This window comes from Bacillus rossius, chromosome 7 (genome assembly GCF_032445375.1).
Source record: "Bacillus rossius redtenbacheri isolate Brsri chromosome 7, Brsri_v3, whole genome shotgun sequence".
NCBI lineage: Eukaryota > Metazoa > Arthropoda > Insecta > Phasmatodea > Bacillidae > Bacillus > Bacillus rossius.
In genome coordinates, this window is record NC_086335.1 from 42,066,392 (window position 1) to 42,088,843 (window position 22,452).

A 22,452-nucleotide genomic window follows, 5' to 3' on the forward strand; every position below is an offset into this window, starting at 1 on the left:
TGTTGATTCCTACGATTTACTTCTGTAACCGAATGCCACTGTTTCGTCAGTGAATTTAAATTATTTGCCAGTTAGTTCTGCTCTTTAAATCTCAGGTTCATAGAGATGTCCATTGATTTACCAGCTAGTAACCACTTTTGGGGAGAATTTTCAGTTACAAATTTTCGCCGTTTCAAATCACTTTGTTTTAATTATAAAAAAAAGAAAAAAATATTGAGACTAATTTAAAACATTGATTTGGATACAATCCATTGCAGGTTTACTCATTGGGAAAACCCGAATAACGTACAAAGAAAGGTGAATGCACGAACCCATAGTCTGTCTGTGCCCGATGACGGGAACAGACCTGTGTTCCCGGAACGTCGCAGCTGTTTTGGCTTGGGAAGCCTGTGTTCGTCTGTGCCATCGTCCTTGCGGTGTCCAGGGCATGTTTCATTTCATCGCTGGGTTCGCCTGTGCGTCTAGATTATCAGTTTAGTATCAGCTTTGTGTTCCTCTGTTCGTCCGCTGTGTTGTCCAAGTCGCTGTTCGTCTGCATTTACTGTTCTTGTTGCAACTGTCTAGTCGTCGTCGCCAGACCACTATATTCGTCTGTGCTGTGATATTATTTTTTTATATAATTCATATTCCACGGTTTCTCTGTTGTGATCTATGCCTTTTAACATTTGACAACCGGCAGATTTTGGACTTGTTTATCCCGTGTGTTTGTATTCATCTTTCTTTGTCCGTCCTTCAGGCCTCCTCTTTGCACAGAGTTTTAAAGTTTTAAATCAGTCTTCCCCATTGCAGAGATCATTCAAAGAACGGATTGAGACAAGCTCGAAAGCTCTCTTCATTGAAAAAGAAGAAAAAATAGGTACGTACGGGTGATTCTTAATCATGTTTTTTTTTTTTTTTTTTTTTTTTTTTAAACTTTCGAGGATCCGCGAAGCTGCTACACCGCTGGAACCACACAATCTCAAACGCGAATCGGATGTAACGTATTCAGCGCGCGTTTCGAAGTCGTGCCGCGCGCAGCCTTGGAGTCTGGAGAGCACACGCCGCCCATTTACCCCGAGACTCGCAAAGTTCAGCGCAGTTACCGAGCCAGTTCGCATGTGCCGGCCAATTTCCGGAGGTCCGCGGAGTGGTCGGCCGAGCGAGCCCCGGGCTTGCGTGCCGCGCTGACAGGGGTGAGGAGCAGTGGCGGACCCAGGCTTTCAGTTGTGGGGAGGGCGAACCGCACCGGAGGGTCTTGGTCGACGTGTTGCACGTATACAGTCCCAAATATCGAAACAACAAAACATTTCATATGGGTGCGTGTACTTAGGTACTACGCGCGTTAGAAGTTAATTCTTACTTTTGGCGTAATAAAAAAACTAAATTTAATTTTGCATGACAATAATTAATATAAATAAAATAAAAAATGACTGGAGTGAAATCATAAATACGGTTGATGAATTATAAATTCAACCAAATTAAAATTTTTAAAATAAATATTCGGTATTAGATATTAATATAAACACGTGTGAAAAAATATTATTTAATTAAGTAAAATAATAAAGATAAATTTTAATTAATAATGAAAAAGAATTTAAAAAAATATTGTTTTGTAAAATTTTATTAATTTTAATAATTTATTAAATATTAATGTAAAAATTTATAATACAACACTAGACATACTGGAACATAAACTCACTTATATAATTACACTTGACAAGGTTTATAAACACTTTTTTCTATCACTAATATTCACAATAAATAAGTGTTTATAATTGTATGGACCAGTATTCAATATCAATAAGTAAAGTATATTATTTAAAAACATATAGATATTATTTATTTAAAGTGTTCATATTGTTGATCGTTGGATTTAACTGGTAATGAATCAAAGATTTTTACATATATCTTTTTAGTTCGGAAGGAAGGGGGGTTGTTTATGAAGGAGTGGGAAGGGGTTATCGCCCCCCCCCCCCCCCCCCACAGTACCGCCCGCGGTTGAAAGCCCGGGAGACTGGCTTCACACCCAGCCGTCGCTGCTGGTGGAATAACCAGGGTTTTGTCAGACTTTTCAGGACGTCTAAATGATTTAAACCAGAAGCTATTGTTAGTTAAGTTATGCTTATTTAGGCACGTTATTAAAACAATGATGAGAGATCATTTCTACGATGCAACATGCAACAAAAACTGACACAATGAAAAAAAGATGACTACGTAACTGCGTGACCTTTTATGGCTTGAAAATTAAGCCTGGAAAATATCTGAATATTCGTCCCCTCAAAAATGCCTTCGGAATAAACGCTCAGTTACACACTTTAAATGAGGATTAGGCCCCGCCATTATGAAGTTTTTCAATTTTGTTGCTATAATTTAAGCTTAATACTTTTTAAACGAATTTTTGACATGTCCAGCCATAAATATAATTATCCCATACAATCTATACCTTGGTGCGACCACATATTTACTAACAGGCTCCAGTCTGTAACCTCTGGTAGGAAATAACCAATTATTTCACGCGCGTGACTACAACTATTACGATATTACACCAGTTCACAAGTCTTGACTTTAACAAGGAGTCAAAGCCAAGTCCTATGCCATGCCAAGCCAAATACTTTTAATTCGGAAGTTTTACTGCAAGCGGTATCAACATGAGAAATTGCAAGATGGCGAGGTCTAATCCTCTTTTAACTAATAGTGGTTGCAGGAAAATGAAACCACCAACTTGGCGTCTTGAGAAGTGTTTGTAGTTGAGTTCCCTGTGCACACCCGACGCAATCTCTGGACTCGGAGAATTCCTAAAGACGCTAGAGGGAAAAGTTTTTTTTTTTACCCTCTCTTCTTCCCACCCGAATCGAGTCCGCACGAACCCTAGAAGTTTTCCAACTCGATGTAGCCAATTAGCACTCCAGAAACTTTGCGCACAAATGAGTTCAACACGCACCGGGCAGGAAGGATGCAGCGTTTTGTCCCGAGATACATCTCGCCTTCATCCCATTCCCGGCCAATAGGGCCTGGGACTACGAAGCCGCCACGGTGCTCAAGCTTTAAGAGATCACAGCTACAGCGACAAGAAAAAGTAACCAGAATTTCTGAACTCTTTTTACAGCTCAACATAGATGATTTTATAGTTTTTAAAAGTTCTGCCCGAATTTTCCGTCAGCGCGGACCTACAAAAATATATTTTAATTGTGTCTTTAAAAAAAATTAAAATATACCAATAACGTGAAATACTAAAAACACGAAAATTACATATGTATACATTTTGTTTTAAAATCTTAGGTTTTACTTATCCTAGCATGCATCTTTGAAATGAGTTTTAATGTAGACGTTATGTTATACTTTCACTGTACAATTTTTTTGGGCTTTGCCTCCGTAATTTGTGTAGTGTTGTACGAAAATGATTGAACGTCGAAGTCTCTGACCATTGGATTGGTTGTAATGGTTGAGACAACATAGCTCTTTTTTGAGGCCTCCACTTTGACCTGACATAACGCCATCCTATGGAACTTTATAAAAGATCGTGTGTACATTCCGCCGCTATCTAATGATTTGTCAGAGTTGAGACACAGAATTGAAGAGGCTACTGCTTCCTTTACTCCGGACGTGTTGACCAAAGTGTGGAAGAATTGGACTTTAGATAGGATATGTGGCGTATGACTAAATGTACACATGTTGAATATTTGAAAGAAAAACCAGATTAGTTTACCTTTGATTTAATGTTTATTTGTTGTAAATAGTCAAAATTAAACTGTTACAACATACCATTGAAACTGGGACATTATTTTATGTACTATCTGTATAGTAAGATTGTTTATTCATGTTTAAAACGAATACTCTAAATCACGAAGATATACAGTAAATTTACAAAGTTCCCGGTAGCCAGCGTTCCTCGTAAATTTATGATGAGAATTTTTAACGGTGTATCGCGTGTCATATGTTCTTACACACTCCATGGAATCAGTACAACGACATCGCTCTCAAAGGTAGTGTATAAAATACGTCGGTAGGTAGTGCTCTCAACCCTAGCAGTTTCTTTGGCTAACTTTTAAAAGACTACAGACAGCACTTCTGACGGAGACTTTCTGTAGTTTCAGTCATATATTAATCAAACAGATCGCGCACGAGAAGAAACAAAAGTTTCCAAAAATGTTTTATAGGAAGCAGGACTGTTATTATAACCAAGATATGTAAAAAAAAAAAAAAAAAAAAAAAAGGCAGCATTCCCCCTTGTCCTTTTAACATACGGTAGTTTTCCATTATGTCACTTTTTCCTCTGTTCTGGAAGGCCAGGGGGAAATCTGTTAGTATGGTGGTTTTCCATTATGGCACCTTTTCCTCTGTTCCGAAGAGGCCAGGGGGAATTCTTCCAGTATGGTAGTTTTCCATTACAGCACTTCTTTGTCTGCTCCGAGGAGGCCAGGGGTAGTATGGTTGGTAGTTTCCCCCGCCACAGCGCGAGTCTCGCGGGGGAGGGGGAGAGAGGGGGAGAGGGGGAGAGAGGGAGAGGGAGAGGGAGAGAGAGAGGGAGAGAGAGAGAGAGAGAGAGAGAGAGAGAGAGAGAGAGAGAAGCACTCACCCGTGTCCAGGCAGGTCCTGTAGAGCGTCCGGGCCTGCTTCACGGGCTTCACATCGGCGTCGCTGCCCTCCTCCTCCAGCAGCTCTGCAACAAGAAACAGGCGCGCGTAGAGTCGGCGTTCCTCCGGGAACACTACACTCACACCTCTCATTCATTCCACTTTACGTACCTTTACAATACCAAATATTTGTTTCGTCCACTTCTTGCATCTGACAAATTTAATACTACCTGACTCCACAGCAGGTACAGTGCGTCCGTGTCGCATATTTCTGATGACAAAATCCAATGCTCGTATAAATCTGTAGAAATTGTCCAAGATCAGTTTTAGCAAAATTCTATCTGAACGGAGGGCCAAGCACAAATTAATTGATATTGCATTTTTTTTTACAGTGGACGCATTGCCTACCACTTAACAACCACTTACAAAAAAACACCAACTAAATTAACAAGTTATTGGAAGTATAATATTAATAAAAAAAATCGAAATATGTAACTGTTCCTTATTGCGTATACGTATATTATTTTATCATAAAATATTAAACTAAAAGAACTGTAATGGATGTTTTGTGATGAAAACTGTATAATTACGAAAATATTTTAGTTTTTTTTGTTTTGAAAATACGTATAAAACTTTTAAGTTCCCGGGGGCAATTGTTTCGTGTAATGTATCCAATTATATTTTAACGCAATATTTTAAAACTTTAGTATTACCCAAAATATTGCTAATTTTGAATACATTAGTTATAAGGCTTTGATGTAAACTGGATATGCGGCGGAAAGAAACAGTTTCAAAAAAAAAAAAAAAAAAAAAAGCCGGCAACAATGCTACCTGGTAGACAAGGTTTTAGAGAGAGAATACACCCAGGAAAGAATCGTTGATCGCGAGAGAGGCGCGTGTGGTGCCGGACTGCAGGATGGAGCCGGCGCTGTCCCGGGAATGGGGAATGGGGAAGGGGGAGGGGGGGAGTGCAGACGGAGACTCACCGCGTATGTCCTTGAGCAGGGCCTCGCGCAGGCTCCAGAACTGGTCCCAGGAGGACTGCGTCTCGGGCACGGGGTGGGTCTTGATCCAGCCGCCGCACGCGAACTGGTAGAAGTCGTGGCACGGGTCCGCCTCCTTGTCCACCGACTCCAGCACGCGCGCCGCTGGAGGGGAGCACACCACACCACCACCCGTCATCGCCACACCGCCACACCGCCACACCGCGTCCCGAGGTCCGCCACAGAGCCCACTTCTGGACTACACTTGGCCCTTACTACCATTATTTAAGGGCTATTTTTGACGTGACAACGTCTAATAAATCGATGAACGCCGGCTGCACGCACGAAAAAGTGTCCCGTTACACACATTGTCCCGTTACGCTCATTGTACGCTTGCGCCGCATCTATCTCTCTGCCACTCGATTGGATCAACCATCGATTTGACTTTTTCGAGGCACATTAAACTTGAAACACTCCCATTCGTTTCCTACTTTTCCTATCATCGTCCCTATCCTTAACAGAATAACACAGATTGGAAGAAGTTAAATAGCAAACATGAATAAAAGTTATAGTTAAAATAATCTCTTCGTTAAAGTAATGAACATATTTGAATTAATGAGTGCAAAAAAAAAATTTATCAATTAAATTGTAGATTTCATTTCACTCCTTCTTTGTATCCATACAAAATAGTGATAATTCAATAAAAATGATTCAATTTTATTCATAAAAGTATGCAATCATTTCATCAATGTTTTGTTATGACGTTGTCACGTTAAACTATCGTCCGTAAACCGACTTTACAGACAACCAATTTTTTTTTTAAATTTTATTTTAACAAGATGCCTCACTTGCATTAGTGATTCTGCCACAAATACAGCATGTCCTTAAAATAATGTCGCAGCTATAAATTTTAATAGTATCACCTGTAAGTGTTGTATAGTTTTGGGTCAAGGTCACAATTAAAAGAGTTACTCGAACAGTCTCAGATTAGCGCATGCGCTAGTACTGCTTTGTTTTCTCGCTTGCAGCGCCACCTATACGCAATATGGCGACTCCTGGGCGTAAAGAGATTTGTGTTCTGCAGTTTGCTGAGAGTGAATCTGCAATTTTTAGTTAAACGTGAGTTTCAATTCTAGACGACAGAGTTCTTTTCCTGACAACACCATGCGATTATGTCATTTGGGGCTTTGTAAAAGATCGTGTATACGTTCCGCCGATACCTTATGATTTGCCAGAGCTGAGACACAGAACTGAAGGAGGCTATTATTGCTTCCATTACTCCGGACTTGTTAACCAAAGTGTGTGTGTGTGTGTGCCGTTTAATTAAATGTGCACATATTGAACATTGTAAAAAAATTAACTAGGTTAGTTTACCTTAAATTTGATGTATGATTTGTTGTAAATAGTCTACATTAAACTGTTACAATATACTATTGAAACTGTGACATTTTTTTATGGACATCATCTAGTTTCGGCAGATATTCACTAAGGGTGTTAAAAGTCACGCAATTGTTGGTAAGTATGATTACTCGCGCGACGTTTTACACTTACTGAATACCGCTTGAATATTCTTGTGACAGAGCAAGAAATGCGAGGGAGGTTTCGTATAAGAATTTACAAAATGGCCCCTAATAATACTAATGATGAGAAAACTGGGGGGGGGGGGGGGGAATCCAACACGACGTATGATATCATCGACTCTTAAGGACTTGCTGCGACAAGACAACATTTTCTCTAAGGTCTCGAGACTCGCAGACATCCGGCGTGTGTACGTCACGAGTCAATGCACAGAGGCTACTCAGAGATTGCAGAGGGCCCCCGAACCACTCGGGTAACGACCCCGTGCCCACGACTTCGAGCCGGGGTGCTGCATGCAAGGCTCAAACCCGCGACCTTCAGCGGCCACCGAGCGAGCGGCCAACTTCGGATGTGTTCGGGCCTGATCGGGAATAAACTAATCTTAGGTGACTCTGCCGTGAGAGCTACTGTATTATTCTATTCGGATTTATGTACTTGATAAAACAATTAGGCCTGACCACATTTCTGTGAAAAACATCTTAAGTTTCTTAAGAAATTTAGCTGTCAACTTTGCGCATTGAGTTGAAATTTTACTTACGAATTTTACAATTAGAATAATTTAATTTTTTTTAAATTAATGAATATTGTACACATTTTTAAAAAGGCTTACTGCAAAAAAGAATAGTAAAAAAAGAATAGTCACAAAATAAAGAAGAGCTAAGAGATACACAGTGAAATAACAGATAAAGACACTGAATTTGACACTAATTTGACATGTACTTTGCTTCGCATTTAATCAGTGCATTAGATAAGATTTATCCTGCTTCAACAACTAGGCCTACAAGTTTACTTATTGTAACTAGTTAATAATCTTACGCTTATTATAATCATTTAAAGTAAATATTTCATTAGCTAACACCAATATGTTACGGAATATATTTAATAGACTATATATAATTATATTTTATATGTAGAGGATTAAACCAAACGCTTTCTTCGCGTTTAAATAACACTATTTTCAATAACTGGTTTTAGCCGCAAAAACCAACTTATCTAGTAAGATATTTTAGAAGTAAAGGTAGAAAGAAGCATTCGAGAAGGATCGTTTATATTGTTAGTTAGCACCCGAGTAAATCATGGATTTAAACTGTATCCACAAATGTTAAAGCCATAAGGATAATACATTTTTAAAGGATTACACGAACCAAGAGACTTAAGCCAGTCAAACCACTTGCTTCCCACCATATAGAGCCGGGTTATATTTCCAGCGGGGTCGAACCCAGATTCATATGCACGTGTAAAACAAGCGGACGTGGCCTTGATACGTTAATTTCGTCAATAATCCATTATCTCATCCCCCATCATCGTATCTAATGAGACGTTAAGTCCATTCATGAAGCAGGAAAAAAAAAAAAAAAATATATATATATATATATTAACACTTTGTTAAATTGCCAACAAAATTGTCTTAGTGAAACATTACTTTATTTTTTTTTTTACATAGAGTTTCTCTGAGCACGACATGTCGTCACCGAGGGCAAGGCCAAACAGCACGAAGAGTGTCGTGACGGGGCAGCCATTACAGGCTGTTCCATAAACATCATCATTACAGGCAGTTTTCCCGCCACTGCTCGACCGTGACGTCGAAGAATGGCGATAAAATAAACTCGAGACAAACAGAAGTTGCGCTCCTTCCAGGCGGGTGAAGTTAAGCCCGTATTTCATCATGCGCACACACTTAGAATACAACAAGTACAATGATTCTGAGACTGCACGGCTGAGGCTGAGAAAACAAAAATTCCGGTAGACAACCAAGACGGTTAAATATAAGAACAATCGGCTGGATGGGAGTTACCAGTGACGTGTGCAATTTAACAAGGGGGGGGGGGGGAGAAAGACACGTGCTTTAAAATATACTTGTTACACTTCCCAAACGATTAGCAAGACACGTTACGAGTGCAATCGACTCTCGTGCTCTATTATGGCAGCAACGTTATTATATATATATATATATATATATATATATATATATATATATATATATATATGTGTGTGTGTGTGTGTGTGTGTGTGTGTGTGTGCGTGCGTGTGCGTGTGTGTGTGTGTGATAATCACACCAGTTCACAAGTGTTGACTTCAACATCAAGGCAAAGCTAATTTCTATGCCATGACGTTACAAAATATTTAGGACGGAAGCTTAATTGCAAGCATAATTGTTTTTATAAATAAAAGACAGTTACATCTGAGTTTTTTGTTAAATCATTTTTTTTAAAAATGAGAATCAAATTCTCTCCCAACGGGCAAACCACTAGTATTTTATTAAAAACTGTAACGATAGTCTGTAGTTGAGCAATTCATCTGCCATACATAATTCTCATGTTTATTTAATATTTATTGTAAATTTGGAAATAGTTCTCGCAAGATGCGCCAGGTTGTGTTGGGAGTCGGGAAATCAGCCCCGACGTCTTTTTTTTTTTTTTTTTTTTTTTTCATGACCAGTGAAATTTGTAATGCGATCCTTTGGTTTTGGCCACACCAGTGAAAGAAATCATCCTTATTACTCTGAAACATCCAATCAGTGTAGTTAGGTAACTTTCCTTGCACGATCCTTTGGTTTTGGCCACACCAGTAAAAGAGATCATCCTCATTTCTCTGAAACATCCACTCAGTGTAGTTCAGTGACTTTCCTCGCACGTCGAGGAACGTCGTCCAAGAGCTCACCTGATCTGACGCAGTCCTCCGAGAGGCAGGTGTCGATGGCGACCCTGTACTGCGCCATCTTCTCTCCAGTCTTCGCGTCTGCAACGGGAGAGAGCACATCCTGGTACCCGCGCGGCCGGCAGACCGACAGAGGCTAACGCAAGCAACAATAATCGTCTGCCCGGAGATTTTTTTTAGTCCATCACCCAAGAGATAAAAAAAATACTTACGGAAGATAATCAAAGTGACCTTGGACGGGATTAGCACGTCGAATGGCCTCGGAAAACGAACGGGAGACACGTTTACATGAAGGTAATTTCACGTTATTGCGTATCCAGTTGTATTTTTATCATAACACATTAAAATTAAGAAAGGAATTGCATGTGCATGTGATGCAAAGCTGTAAACTACCAAAATATATTTGATTTTGAAAATATATATAAGACTCTGAGGGACATTTTCCCCGGGTGCAATTGTCCTGTTTCACATATCCAATTGTATTTTAACTGTATGCGATTTGAACCAAAATATTATTAATTTTGAAGATATGCATTATAAATGCTTTTATATAAACTGGATATGCAATAAAGGACAATTACCAAAATAACCATACCTGATAACACCTGGATAGGCATTCGGGCTCAAATCTCCTGGACAGCAAGATAAAAGAGACACACGTACACAGTGTAATTTAAGAAAGTAATCGGTAAAGGCATACATACTGTGAGGAACCATCCCGGGATCTGGCCGAAGTGATTTCGCGAATAATGCAAGGCGGAAATCGGGATAAAAGGTTAGACCGGGATTCTAACCCTTCCAAACACCAGTTCAACGTTTTGCCGTTGCATCATTTCGCTTGGTGACCTCGTATTAGTTTCCCAGTTGAAATCTCCACGTGCCCGCAAGTTAACTGTGGATTGGTGGGTTAGGATGCGGGTTTCCCCATTGCGGGCGCCGCAAAGCGTGAGTCCCTGCTGTGCTTGCAAACAGCTTGCCTCAGCAATGACAGATACATAGCGACACAGGTTTCAAGGTAACAAAGCTAGTTGCACAATGTTCAAAATATTTTTTCTCGTTTTTTAATGGATTAAGTATCTTTATGTCACTTGATAATTTTATGTCACGCTTTTAACCCATGCCGTTTTTTTTAATTAAAAAAATATATCCCGATGTTATACGAATGCAAGTAGTCAGACGTGTTGGAAAGGGTTTGTGAATCTTGGACCTCGTATTTGATATTTTCTTATAAAGTTGATTTATAACACCTCTTAGCACGTTTCTATGTCATTAGAGTTAATGCAGTAAGTTTTTAATGTTTTATTACGTCTTTACATCTAATAATTTTTTAATATGAACGTGGGTCCGCTGTTTGTGAACAAACGCACAGTGCGTATCAGCTGAACTTGACAGATGTGTCGGGGCCCGGGTGAGTAGAAGACAAGGATCGGTCCTGCGCCAGGGCAGCGCTAGGACGGCGAGAGAGGGGCGGGCGTTGAGAAGAGCGGTCCGATGCCGCGGGCAGGGCGGGCTGGGGTCCCGGACATCCTCCTCATCCCGTGGCAAGGTTACCGCCGACCGCCAGAAGGCGAAGACGGGATTGCGCAATCAGTCTCTCCACCACCCCCCCCCTCCAAATGTTTTTTTATTCCGCGCGGACGTCCAAGGGTGTTCCCGGCCGGTTTAGGACCCTCGCAGTATTAACAACTCACTAGAACACGAAACATTCCTACCCTTATAAAGTAAGAAATGCGCAGATGACTAAAAATCAGAAATCCGCCCTACTATTTAAACCAGCATTCAAAGCAGGAAAATTTAACATTATTTTCAAACTCAACAAATTCCAATTTTAAAATGTCCAATAAAATTTTAGTTCTGCATCGAAAATAACAAAATGCTACCAAGCAAGACACTAAACCCAATCACTACATCAGCTGTAAGCATATCAACACTGGAGATTGGGGACGACGAACTGTGGACTGGTGCTCCCTTGCGTGTCGGCCCTCGGGGTCTGCTACCTGCGGACGACAGCCTAGCAGCAACTATCAGTGAGACTGCTTCGCTGAGCAGCTGTTCTGAGCGAGGGTGTTTCCCAGCGTGGCTGCTGGTCTGGCTCACGGGCGAAATAATGTTTTAGACACACGAGAGAGTTTCCAATCCCAAAGTATGCAATTTGGATTTTGACGTTCGACGACATCTGCCCGTCATGATTGTTGAAATGCGTAAAGGACACTTGCTGATTCAGTTCAGCGTCAAGGAGGATGGGGGGGGGGGGGGGGGCGCGGTTAGGGAGATAGGTATTCTGGGCTCATAAGAAAGTTGGCTGTAGCGCCTTCATCTTGGAGCCGGAAAGGGCAGTGCTCCCAAGCCTGGACAAGATGCACGGAAAAAAAAATAGTGGCTGCCACAAACTATTTTTTGTCTGTAGCCTGAAGACACCGCCAGTTATCTTGTGGTGGCTGCAAAATACTTCTGTAGCCTCAACGAAAACTTACATTAATGACAAAACATGTTCTGTCGTCCACTTAGTGGCCACTAAAAAAATAATGTTTTGTAGTCTACAAAAAATATTTAGTGGGGTGCATGTTGACAAACGCCGAAGGCAAAGGCAAAACACTGTTGATTCTTCCTGCCCCGACAAGCACAGAGACGTTTTGCTGGTTTGCCCCAGTTAATTTTTTTTTTTAATCTTACACTGCGCAAACTGTAGTCAGATGGGGAAAAACGCGCGGGTTAAGAGCGACACAAAGACATAAGAACGAAGAAAATATCGATTTTGAACGCGACAGGTTCTGGTTTCAAGTTTTCTGTCATCACTGAGGCGAGCTGATGGCAAGCGCAGTAGTGACTCGCACGGTGGCTTCTACGTTACGCAGTGTACGAGCGTGTACGGAAGGATCTGTAATTCGCAGGTGGCCGCTCGGGCGAGAGACGAGACAAGACAAAACACTGGCGATACTCACTGACTGTCGCGAGCAGCGCCACAGTGGCGGCCAAGGCAACCAGAGCCGTGGCTACGAGCGCTATGATGACCACCAGGCGGGAGTAGACCGCAGGGTTGGACGGGCTGCGAACACACAACTCAACATGTCGCCGGTTCCTGCGCAACCATCTGGTCACTACAGAAGGTAAGACTGCCAGAGTACTTTTTAGCTTTTCGTAAATCATCTTTATAATACAGTGCATTCACTATTGGGTGCAACTCGTCGCTAAATACAGTACAAAACGGAAATAGTAAAAAAAAAATAATAATAATAACTACCGTGCTTTTGAGCCTAACGAAATTACATGGGTTATTAGAATAACCGCATTTAATTTTTTTATGTGTCATTACTAATTTAAGACATTCTCCGCTTCTAGAAATCAGACCTAAATTCAAATTTGCGGTTTATTGTTCGCCCCTGTAACTTTGCCGGGCTACGTTTCCGGACGTACACTCCTCAAACAAAAATATATTGCTCAGCATTTCCGAACGCTCTGTATATACGCCCTATGCCTTTGTTAAAAATAAATGAATACAATACATTAAGCATTATTTCGGTACGTTTGTGGCGTAGGTATCGTAAAAATTTAAAAGACGCAAATAAAAAATAAGTTTCCGCACGGAAACTAAAACCCGCGACTCTAGCTTTACGAATCCGAACTGTTGCCGCTACGCCAACCACTGCTTGGGAGTTGATGGCAACACAAATAACTTAGCCTACGTACTGACCGATCCGCGACAGAACTTATTTTATTTCCTGAACGCTTGGCCATCTGGAGCGCCCACAAGCGTCACTTTCATTTCCGGTCGAGCCCTGCTAGTACGGCGATGAGTAGCCGACTTCACCTTGGTAGTATAGTAACTGTCAAGTGTTCCTACGATTCGTCAATGCGTTTACAGCAAGAACTATTTAAGACCAAATTTTTAGTGGAAGTAGTGAAATGACGGTGAATGCAGATCAACGGCTCACACAATAGCAGTGTAGATATTCCGACCATACCGAATTTTTAACCTTGTGGTCATGCGCCGCTGGTACTCCAGAGCCCGATAAGTCGGTGGCACAGGCGTAGGTCAACGTTGAGGAAGTGTTGGAAGAAAGTTTTCACGTTTTTATCTTTAATGTTTGGTGACAATGCTGAACGGTCGTTTTGCATGACCTAGTTTCTATGATTCAGCTACATTAACGGAGGACAAGACAACAAATGAATAACAAAAATGAGCACAAGGTTAATTTGTTTGTCCAAGCTCACCTTCTGTTAGGTTTTTATTGGTGTTCTTTCATCGACAGTTTATTAGGAAATTGTACTGTTTAAACTTTTTTTATTTATTTGAATGCTGGGATTTCTGTTAACATTCTATGCCTTACATATTTCTTTAATATTTTGCCCTTCTGAGTTTCCATTTAGTTGCATTGTTATGTCATTCGTTTTTCTTTTATGGCCAGTCAAGCGTGATCTAGTTTCAAAAACTAGCTGGATCAGGATTCGACCTTATCTTCCGTTGTACCGTTGTGTTTTGAGTGCCGAACATATATAATTGTGAACTAGTGGTTCATAAAGATGACCTCCGATTTTAGTTTAGTGATAAATTAATGGTTTTTATTTTATCAAAATCACTTGCCATATAAAAAAAATATCTATTTTTTTTACAAACCTTATTTACGTTAGTGACTTTAGTTTTGCAATATCTTTGAATTTTGTGTGTATTTTTCAGTTTTATTAAAAATCAACAGATAAGTCAGCCACTGCATGAGTTGTAAATTGTTTCAGCATCTTGAGACAAGACAGAAAATGACCTGCTACAAAATAAAATAAAAATATTTTAACGCCCAATAAAAATAAATCGTCGAATTATTCTTGCCGATACAAATGAGACTTAACTTTTCCTCAACGCTGTTGCCTAAGTGTACAACTGAAATGACCTTACGTTCAAACGATATTTTTTTCAACAAGTCCCACAGTTTCTTTTGGCGCAACGTTGGGACGGCCATCGGAGTAGATCCCCTTGAGGAGAAGGCAAGTGGCCACCCTGGAATTAAGAAGCCCCATTTGCGCTTGCAAAATCGTGACTTTGAAACGGGGTTTATAAACGTAAACGTCAACCATGTATGTTTGATGGAAACTTTCTGTATATATTCTGAAGTTTTCTGATTATCGTATGCATATAGGCCAAAATGTGGGCAGTATTAAACAGACAAGCGCCCTATCCGGAGATGATTGGTGTTGGTTATAACCCAACGCGCAAAACTGTGGCCGCGCGGGGCCCCCTTGCCAATCCTAAAGATTTGCGTCCCTGGGGACGGCTGATCTGAAGGTGGTCTTCGAGCCAGGGTGTGCGAAGCTGGAGGGTCTGCAGGGTCGCGGCCTCACCTCTCCGAGGGCGCGTGCTCCCTGCGCTGGCGGGAGTCCTCCTGGGCCTGGCCCTCCGGGTCTGTCACCTGCAACACCCGGGTCACGCTCTCACATTCCAAACACCCGGGTCACGCTCTCACGCTCTCACATTCCAAACACCCGGGTCACGCTCTCACATTCCAAACACCCGGGTCACACTCTCACATTCCAAACACCCGGGTCACGCTCTCACGCTCTCACATTCCAAACACCCGGGTCACACTCTCACATTCCAAACACCCGGGTCACGCTCTCACTTTCCAAACACCCGGGTCACGCTCTCACATTCCAAACACCCGGGTCACGCTCTCACATTCCAAACACCCGGGTCACGCTCTCACTTTCCAAACACCCGGGTCACGCTCTCACATTCCAAACACCCGGGTCACGCTCTCACATTCCAAACACCCGGGTCACGCTCTCACATTCCAAACACCCGGGTCACGCTCTCACTTTCCAAACACGCGGGTCACGCTCTCACATTCCAAACACCCGGGTCACGCTCTCACATTCCAAACACCCGGGTCACGCTCTCACTTTCCAAACACCCGGGTCACGCTCTCACATTCCAAACACCCGGGTCACGCTCTCACATTCCAAACACCCGGGTCACGCTCTCACATTCCAAACACCCGGGTCACGCTCTCACTATCCAAACACCCGGGTCACGCTCTCACATTCCAAACACCCGGGTCACGCTCTCACATTCCAAACACCCGGGTCACGCTCTCACATTCCAAACACCCGGGTCACGCTCTCACATTCCAAACACCCGGGTCACGCTCTCACTTTCCAAACACCCGGGTCACGCTCTCACATTCCAAACACCCGGGTCACGCTCTCACATTCCAAACACCCGGGTCACGCTCTCACATTCCAAACACCCGGGTCACGCTCTCACATTCCAAACACCCGGGTCACGCTCTCACATTCCAAACACCCGGGTCACGCTCTCACATTCCAAACACCCGGGTCACGCTCTCACATTCCAAACACCCGGGTCACGCTCTCACATTCCAAACACCCGGGTCACGCTCTCACATTCCAAACACCCGGGTCACGCTCTCACATTCCAAACACCCGGGTCACGCTCTCACATTCCAAACACCCGGGTCACGCTCTTACATTCCAAACACCCGGGTCACGCTCTCACATTCCAAACACCCGGGTCACGCTCTCACATTCCAAACACCCGGGTCACGCTCTCACATTCCAAACACCCGAGTCACGCTCTCACATTCCAAACACCCGGGTCTCGGCTTCGCCCGCCAGTCTCGAAGTCGCCTGGCGTCCGGGCTGTAGCCGCACCGCGTTCAGGGCGAACACATCACCCGACGTTCAGGTACCAGTAGGTAACTCTACCCTGATGATGGCGACTGCAACGTCGACCGAAACGTCGCTGAATTATTCGCCTTGGACCCGGTTACAACCCTGAATTCCAAGCATCTTCAGACAATGGCCGCGAAAGACTGCGATCTTTATTAATTTGGTTTGCTGTTTATTTCAGTACTTTTTTTTAAAAATAATATACTTCAAAAAATTATTTTCCATTCGTAATTAAACCTTTCAGTCACTATTTCTCATTTGCTAAGATATATATATATATATATTTTAACTGAATATTTATATATTTATAGTAGTACTAATTTTAAGCTATAATTATAATATTAAAATTTTTTATTATAACATATAAGTTAATGTAACATTTATTTTCAAAGCCTTAAGAATGTAGACTACGCCATGACCCACACATTCGAAGTTTAACCAACTCATGTGACGTTAACATATCAATTGTCCACTGAAAGGGTGAATTGGAGCAGTGGGTGCGATGTCACAGTTGCTATAATTCTCCTGCTGTTCACTTTGTCACTGGAAATGTGTTTGGCGTGTTCGGCAGGCACACAGCTTAAACGCAGCCGTGGTTATTCCTCATCTGCCCTCAACTGCGGGGAATATGGAATATTTATGGAAAGTGTTGCAGACGTAGATTTTCAATTTAATTAGTGTTTAAAAGTATAATTCACGAACATGCTGCTATTTATGATGATAAATACAACTTACCTGATAAAATTTTATCAAAACTCGTGGGTGCATTAATATTTAAGTTTGTTTTTGTGCACTACGAGAAAGTTAATGCGCCATCTCTTCTTGAATATTCATACACACAGCGTACAAAGTTTCAGGGAGAAATGACGCAACATTTTCTGCCTAAATTTTTTTCTTAAAATTGCTGTTTTTTTCGTTGAAATATTTCATAAATAATTATATAGTTCGAAGAATTCATAATAAGACACCTAGACCACAGTTTGATGTAGTCACAAGGTTAGTCTGTTGCAAAGGCGCAGGCGCTGAGCCTGTAGTCAGATGATGGTTATTTTGAATTGTTGGAAGAAACCATCAGCAAGTACAATTTAAATAATATGCCTGGAAAAATCTTTTATATAAATGAGTGGAATACAAATTATTAAAAAACCAGGCATGTTTTGATTTCTCAGGGTTCAAAAAATGGTCGCACTCTGAAATCTGTAAAAAATAAAGGTGAGACTATATAAATAAAAATGAAAACCTATACCCTAAGGAAAAAAGCATAAATCAGCTGATGTTGAACACATTGACCCAACGATGAAACTAAACAGTTGTTATGGGCAACACAACGACGACAGCTCAGAAGAACACATTCAAACTGAAATATCAGACAGCACAATAATTCCGTGGAAGGAATTTAGTCACGAAAAATTAACAGCACAGGCGAATCACAATGGGCTAACAACGACGATACAATCTCAACAGTTCAGCAAATGCAGACAGACAACAAACCTGGACAAAGAAACAAACATACGAACACAACGATGAAAATAAACAACGACGACAAAACAGTTACGACGTTTCGGGAACATGCATCTGTTCCCGTCATCAGGCACAAACTGAAAAGTCTGTTTATTTATTTTATTTTTATTTCTTATTTTACATTCTTGAATGTTTTCAATGACAAACGGTGCAAAACTGCAATGGCGTTATGTCCAAATAATTTTTTTTTCTTTAATTCCCCATTGCATAAAATCATTGAAAGGACCTGGAGGTTTACCTTAGAACAATGAGCAAACACTGCAAGGAGTACAACCTCCGTGGGAAACCGGCTCCAGACTTCAGTTCCCACCAGTATCGAGGAGCGCTTCTTCTCTTTGGGTTCCAGTGAAAGCGCTAACCACTGCGGCACGGTGGCTGTCTCGTGGGATACTCGTGACAACAGAACACATTTCTACCCAACGGGGGGAAAAAAACATAGTGCGGTTTGGTTTCAGTTTTGCCCGGCAGCCAACATTACTAACCGCAGGATAGAAATATGGATATAATTGAAAATGTGAGATTTTCAACGTCCATGATCGTCTCATGTAACACAATGAACAGAATCGATTTATATTAATATTTTTTACATTATAAAATATTACATTAAAATATTTATACTTTTAAAAATGTTGTTAATAACGTAAAAGTACCGTGTTATCACTGCAACTGAGAGACTGGAATGATTAGTGTGTGTTTATAATGATTCTGGTTAATTTTTTCACTTAAGTTTTAGAAAAATGTCGCAAATGAACCGTAAATTATTTTAATATTTCTTATTTATGAGTTTTTTTTGGTTCTGCATGTTTGACAAAACACAACTCTATCACAGTTACCTCAAAATTAGATAGATTCTAATAAATAATCCAGATCGATATTTTGAAATTCTTACTCTTCCCAAAATATGGTAAGTGAAATGCATTTGTAAATAACAGTTTAACTATTTCTTTACTTTTTTTTATAATATGGCTAATGCAAAATTTCTAATGGACCAACGTTTACTCGGAATAAGTCTGTTCACGCATTTCTGCAGTCCGTCGGTGCTTCATTATAGAGTAGTTCCATTTCTTGTCACGTCCACGGATGACTTGAGTTTACTTGTCCTATACCTTCTACTCCATGGGTGCTAATACCTGCAAGCTTAATTTAATTTTTGACAAACTTTTTTATTATTTCATTAATTCGATTACGTCCCTAATGACCTTTGTGTCGTAAAGAAGTAACATTCGTCCGATTCACCGTTCCCGTACCTATTCTTCGCCTTCTGCAGAATCCTCTATGTACTTGTCCGCTGGAGATATTTTGGAATCAGCTAAGCTCAGCTAGTTCACATGTTACGCCAGCGTATTTTTTTCTACAACGAAGGATTTTAAAATGCCAGGTAATAGCGTGTTATCGTAACTACGAGTTACCTATCCTTACTCTATAACCATAATATAAAAATAGCTCTGCTATAGTGTGTCACAGTAACTATTAATTATCTACCTTCTTAAATATTAATTAAACATTATATCTGTAGACATCAGTGCGCAAGTGTCTAACGCACCCAGGATTCGAACCCGGAGCCCGCAGCAGTGGAGTAATTGCCTTCCGTGACCTCGGCACCGAAGGTCTTGAAGAAGTTGAAGGTCTCTGAAGAAGTGCCAGTAGCGTGTGACGTCGCCTCGATCGCTATGCCGACCGAGTACTGGCACTCAACACTATGCTAATCGCCCAGGGCTTCCGGCAAGTCGCAACCTTTAATCTCTACCAGATCACAGGTTTGTCTGCGCGCTCGATCTCCCGGAAATGCTTCACAAACATTCCACGTCTGTGCCTGCGCGCGGACATGTTAAACAACGCTTCAGTGGACGTCACACAGCTGCAAAAATACGTAGTGGCAGCTGAGTGTCAGTTGTAAAGGCAACCAAGTGGACGGATGAAATAGCGACAGGAAATTATAAATCTTTCCTTGTGTTAGTTACTTTGTGCTTTTATCGCTCTCATATGCTCAGGAACTTTAAAGTCTAAATTAATCGATTTAATAGACACTTTGTTTGGTGAATTATTTTGACGCAATACAATAAACGTTTTGCTTACCAAGCATTATGAACATTTTGCAGACCTACACGTTTCCAATTACCACAGTCACACTACATTTTAAATTTTTATAAGAAGTAATTTTTATGACAGTTGATCTAAGAATGTGTATTACTACATCTAGTTACCACCTACGGCTTCGCTCACGCAAATATTGAAACTTTCCTTGTAAGATAAATATGCGGTAAATTCTAATCATTAAGTAAAATAAACATCCGTTTTAAAAAATATCTAGTATATACAAACGGTTTAAAACATCACAGGATCATCAAAGTTGACAATTTTAAAAAGTGGTAACATATACAAGTCAGTTTAATTATAATGTTGATTACTTTTACCATATTCTTATTTTCATTCTTTAGTGTATTCGAAGATATATTTAAACTTGATTAAGTGAATGCCATCAGCGAATTCAAACAATTCGTTCCAAAAATGTACGTAAGTTTGGCACTGGATGGAAGGTGTTAGATACCCTGAAGGTAGTCTTGGATTCCCTGCGAGATGACCAGGGAGTAACCAGGAAAGACTAGGCTAGGTATTCTTGTGATGGTTGGCTACTGCCTTCAGCAAGTGTGGTGACACTAGAGATGGTCATTATGACCAGTCCTGGTCGCGGGAAGGACCATCCTGCAGGACCTAGAGGAGTGGCTGGAGCGCTGGCGAACAAAGGCCAGGGTTCGCGGACCAGTCAAAAACTAGAATGCGACCCACGACGTCTTTTTCCCTTTCGCGAAGATGGCGGTGTCGTCCGCATCATCTGCGGCGTGGGGAGAGTTTTTTGCTGCAGTTCGGCGACTCGTCTAGCCATCTTGTCATTCAGTTCCCGGTGTTGGGAGACGTCTTGTTTGTGTTTGATCTGGCAATCTCTTGTGTGCTGCGCCCGCACGTACCACCCGGAGACAGCGAGGGCGCGCCCTACAGCACATACTCACTCACAATACTATCTAATCTTTTGTTTAGGCCCGTCCTACAAATGACGGACACACCCGGGGATGGATCACGTAAACTGAGACCAATAACACGGAACAGAGTTTCTACAATACCAAGCACACGTAGACGGACCCGTTCGGATTAGCTCGGCAATGCTGAATTAATCATTAAAAAAAAATGTTATTCGTTTAATACTTTTAATACCATTATTATATAGAACACGCTAATATCTGACCTTTTATATAGGAACAATTTGGTTTCTCGATTTTTGTAGATGGTTGCGCATGTAGTACCTAAGCCTTAATTTTAAAATTAGAATTAAATCTTTAAAAAATATGAAAAATAATATCCCTGTTCCGATGTCTAGCATAAAATCACCGTCCTTGTCTCTTCAAACATTTGTAAAAAATATTAAATTTTTATGTTTCGCTTAGTTTCAGTTTAATAAAACGGTGAGATTTCCACGGCCCTGAAATTTTTGAGCAAGTATAAGTGAGAAAATGTAAATTTTTATGTTGTGTTTTCGAATAGTTTGTTTGTTTTCATTAGGAAATAACTTTCAAAAACTATACATTTTCTTTGAAAAAAAGAAAATTTTAAAAATACTTAAAATAAAAATTACGTAACATGTTTTAGTATGGAAAAAGTCAACCTAAAATTTCTGTATTACATTAAACACTATCCAAGCTCCCGAAAGATTTAATTTTGGCGAATTATGTTTCGTATTTATGTTTCTTCTTGCATTTGCAATTGGCACGCAGTTGTTTTGGCCCAACCTGCTGGACGAATGGCCAGAAATGCTCACTTAAAGTAGAGCGAGCTATTTATAGAAGATAAACAAATGTACTCACGCTTTTAAGGCTAGTCATGCCGTGGATTGAGTTATGCCGAATTTAAATACCGGAAAGATTGTAAATAAACTTGTTTTAATGCTATTAGGGCCTTCTCCAGATTCTTGTGTCATTGCAGTTAAAATATTCTGTCTCGGACAATTGTTTTTAGTTCAAATTAGTTGTTTACTTATTAGATTTCTGTATTGAAGTGCTATGTAACCAGGTGTATATTTGTCTCAAGTTGTTATAAGTAAATTCTATGTTTCTCGTGTACTGGAAAACGAGGTGAATAAGATAAAAAAGTTTGTAACATATGTATCAGAAAAGAATTTAACATATCACTTCATCAATAGAACAATGGGAATAATTTTTTTCTGCTATATTATGTTTCAAACCTTTTGATTCCAATCACCCCTCTGATCCTATTCACCTATTGCAACGTGTAAACCTAATACGTACAAATAGCAAGGCCCATAACATAATTGTATGTTCCGTTGAGGATGAAATGAAAGGACAGTTCTAGGGTTTCGAGAGTGTGTTACACGATTCATCTCCCATGAATCGATTCAATAATCGGTTTTTAGAAGAAGAAAAAACACGATCCCGCCCATGGACTGTTTCTCGCCTGCGCTGGAGGACTCG

At 40.8% G+C, this 22,452-nt stretch overlaps 1 protein-coding gene across 1 annotated transcript in view; it reads right to left on the reverse strand.

Moving 5' to 3' along the window:
• Positions 1 to 22,452, reverse strand: part of LOC134533911 (neprilysin-4-like) — a 108,009-nt gene that overhangs the window by 52,951 nt on the left and 32,606 nt on the right. Inside the window, exons 2-6 of the mRNA XM_063371699.1 lie at positions 15,104 to 15,171; positions 12,715 to 12,818; positions 9,776 to 9,853; positions 5,540 to 5,701; positions 4,556 to 4,639 (exon numbers count right to left, since the gene is read on the reverse strand). Of these exons, the coding sequence (XP_063227769.1) occupies positions 4,556 to 4,639; positions 5,540 to 5,701; positions 9,776 to 9,853; positions 12,715 to 12,818; positions 15,104 to 15,171 (496 nt within the window). The remainder of the gene's footprint in view (positions 1 to 4,555; positions 4,640 to 5,539; positions 5,702 to 9,775; positions 9,854 to 12,714; positions 12,819 to 15,103; positions 15,172 to 22,452) is intronic.